This window comes from Macaca fascicularis, chromosome 1, assembly GCF_037993035.2.
Source record: "Macaca fascicularis isolate 582-1 chromosome 1, T2T-MFA8v1.1".
NCBI classification, from domain to species: domain Eukaryota; kingdom Metazoa; phylum Chordata; class Mammalia; order Primates; family Cercopithecidae; genus Macaca; species Macaca fascicularis.
Genome location: NC_088375.1, coordinates 121,882,566 through 121,885,175, shown reverse-complemented (window position 1 = coordinate 121,885,175; position 2,610 = coordinate 121,882,566). Strand labels below are relative to the sequence as shown.

The window sequence follows — 2,610 nt, the reverse complement described above, 5'->3', positions numbered from 1 at the left end:
AGTGAGAACACGCAGTGTTTATTTTTCTGTTCCTGTGTTAGTTTGCAGAGAATGGTGGCTTCCAGCTCCATCCCATGTCCCTGTAAAGGACATGATCTTGTTCCTTTTTTTTGTTTTTGTTTTTGTTTTTGAGGCAGAGTCTCACTCTGTCACCCAGGCTGGAGTGCAGTGGTGCCATCTCGGCTCACTGCAACCTCCACCTCCTGGGCTCAAGTGATTCTCCTGCCTCAGCCTCCTGAGTAGCTGGGATTACAGGCTAATTTTTGTATTTTTAGTAGAGACAGGGTTTCACCATGTTGGCCAGGCTGGTCTCAAACTCCTGACCTCAGGTGATCCACCCACCTCCGCCTCCCAAAGTGCTGGGATTACAGACCTGAGCCACCACACCCGGCCAATCTCATTTTTTTATGGCTGCACTAGTTCACCGCTCTTAAGTTTTGCCTTCCACTGAGTTCTAGGACACGGACATAACACCGCCAAGTTCTTTGCCACTTTGTAACAAAAATGGCCTTTCCTCCAGTTTCCAATTGGAAATTGGCAAATGTTTCTCATTTCCATCTGAGGCCTCATCAGAATAGTCTTCACTGTCCATATTTGCACCAGCATTCTGATCATGATCACTTAGGTAATCATTAAGAGAGAAGCTTTCCCTACATAGCTCTTCTTTTCTGAGCCTTTAGTGTAATAGAATCACCCTTAATCCTCCATTCACACCAATGTAAGTTTTTCCATCATTCACGTCAAAACCATTCCAGCCTCTATCCATTACCCAGTTTCAAAGCTGCTTTCCAGCTGGGCGCGGTGGCTCACACCTGTAATCCCAGCACTTTGGGAGGCCGAGGCAGGTGGATCACGAGGTCAGGAGTTTGAGACCAGCCTGACCAATATGGTGAAACCCCGTCTCTACTAAAAATACAAAAATTAGCCAGGCATGGTGGCGCACGCCTGTAATCCCAGTTACTAAGGAGGCTGAGGCAGGAGAATGGCTTGAACCCGGGAGGTGGAGGTTGCAGTGAGCCGAGATCGCGCCACTGCACTCCAGCCTGGACGACAGAGCAAGACTCTGTCTCAAAAAAAAAAAAAAAAAAAAAAAAAAGCCACTTCCACTAAGACCAAAACAATGCACCTCTCCACAATCTCTTCCAGAAGACAGAAGCAGAGGAAATACTTCCTAACTTATTCTATAAGTCCAGCATTACTGTAATACCAAAACCAGACAATGACATTATAAGAAAACTACAGACTGGCCCGGAACCCGGCGATATGGCTGCAGCTGTGTCCCGCGCCGCGTCTCTCTCCCCGCTGCTTCCCCTTCTCCTGGGCTTCCTGCTCCTCTCCGCTCCGCATGGCGGCAGCGGCCTGCACACTAAGGGCGCCCTTCCCCTGGATACGGTCACTTTCTACAAGGTCATTACCAAAAGCAAGTTCGTCTTGGTGAAGTTCGACACCCAGTACCCCTACGGTGAGAAGCAGGATGAGTTCAAGCGTCTTGCTGAAAATTCGGCTTCCAGCGATGATCTCTTGGTGGCAGAGGTGGGGATCTCAGATTATGGTGACAAACTGAACATGGAACTGAGTGAGAAATACAAGCTGGACAAAGAGAGCTACCCAGTCTTCTACCTCTTCCGGGATGGGGACTTTGAGAACCCAGTCCCATACACTGGGGCAGTTAAGGTTGGAGCCATCCAGCGCTGGCTGAAGGGGCAAGGGGTCTACCTAGGTATGCCTGGTTGCCTGCCTGTATATGACGCTCTCGCCGGGGAGTTCATCAGGGCCTCTGGTGTGGAGGGCCGCCAGGCCCTCTTGAAGCGGGGGCAGGACAACCTCTCAAGTGTGAAGGAGACTGAGAAGAAGTGGGCCGAGCAATACCTGAAGATCATGGGGAAGATCTTAGACCAAGGGGAGGACTTCCCAGCATCAGAGATGACTCGGATTGCCAGGCTGATTGAGAAGAACAAGATGAGTGATGGGAAGAAGGAGGAGCTCCAGAAGAGCTTAAACATCCTGACTGCCTTCCAGAAGAAGGGGGCCGAGAAAGAGGAGCTTTAAAAGGCCGTCTGTGGTTTTCCAGGGTTTGGTGGGGATAGGGAGGGGAGAGTTAACCTGCTGGCTGTGAGTCCCTTGTGGAATATAAGGGGGTAGTGGGAAAAGTGGTACTAACCCACGATTCTGAGCCCTGAGTATGCCTGGACATTGATGCTGATGTGACCATGCTTGGGATGTCTCTAGCTGGTCTGGGGATAGCTGGAGCACTTACTCAGGTGGCTGGTGAAATGACCCCTCAGAAGGAATTAGTGCTATAGAGGAGAGAGGAGTATACGGCCCAGGTCTTTGACAGGTATAATTCTCATTCAATTAAAGTTTCAGTGTTTTGGTTAAGTGGAAAAAAAAAAAGAAAACTACAGACTAATATCTCTCATGAACACAGATGCAAAAATCCACAAAATATAAGCAAATCAAGTCCAATAATGTATGAAAAGAATTCACCAACTGGGATTTATCCCAGATATGCAAGGCTGATTCAACATTTGAAAATCAATTAATATACCCTATCACATTAACAGTCTAAAAAGGAAAAATCACATGTTCATATCAATAAACGCAAAAAAA

The 2,610-nt window shown here is 48.0% G+C and overlaps 1 protein-coding gene across 2 annotated transcripts; it reads left to right on the top strand.

The window, feature by feature from the left end:
• Positions 1 to 1,243: 1,243 nt before the first annotated feature.
• On the top strand, positions 1,244 to 2,399 carry LOC135964444 (endoplasmic reticulum resident protein 29). Of its 2 annotated transcripts, XM_065547598.1 has the most exons (2): positions 1,244 to 1,407; positions 1,547 to 2,399. In XM_065547598.1, exons 1-2 carry the CDS (start codon positions 1,264 to 1,266, stop codon positions 1,562 to 1,564), a joined length of 162 nt encoding a protein of 53 aa, XP_065403670.1. In that variant the 5' UTR covers positions 1,244 to 1,263; the 3' UTR covers positions 1,565 to 2,399. The 2 variants fall into 2 exon arrangements, with proteins under 2 accessions (XP_065403670.1, XP_065403667.1); XM_065547595.1 differs by having other exon boundaries at positions 1,244 to 2,399.
• Positions 2,400 to 2,610: the final 211 nt, after the last annotated feature.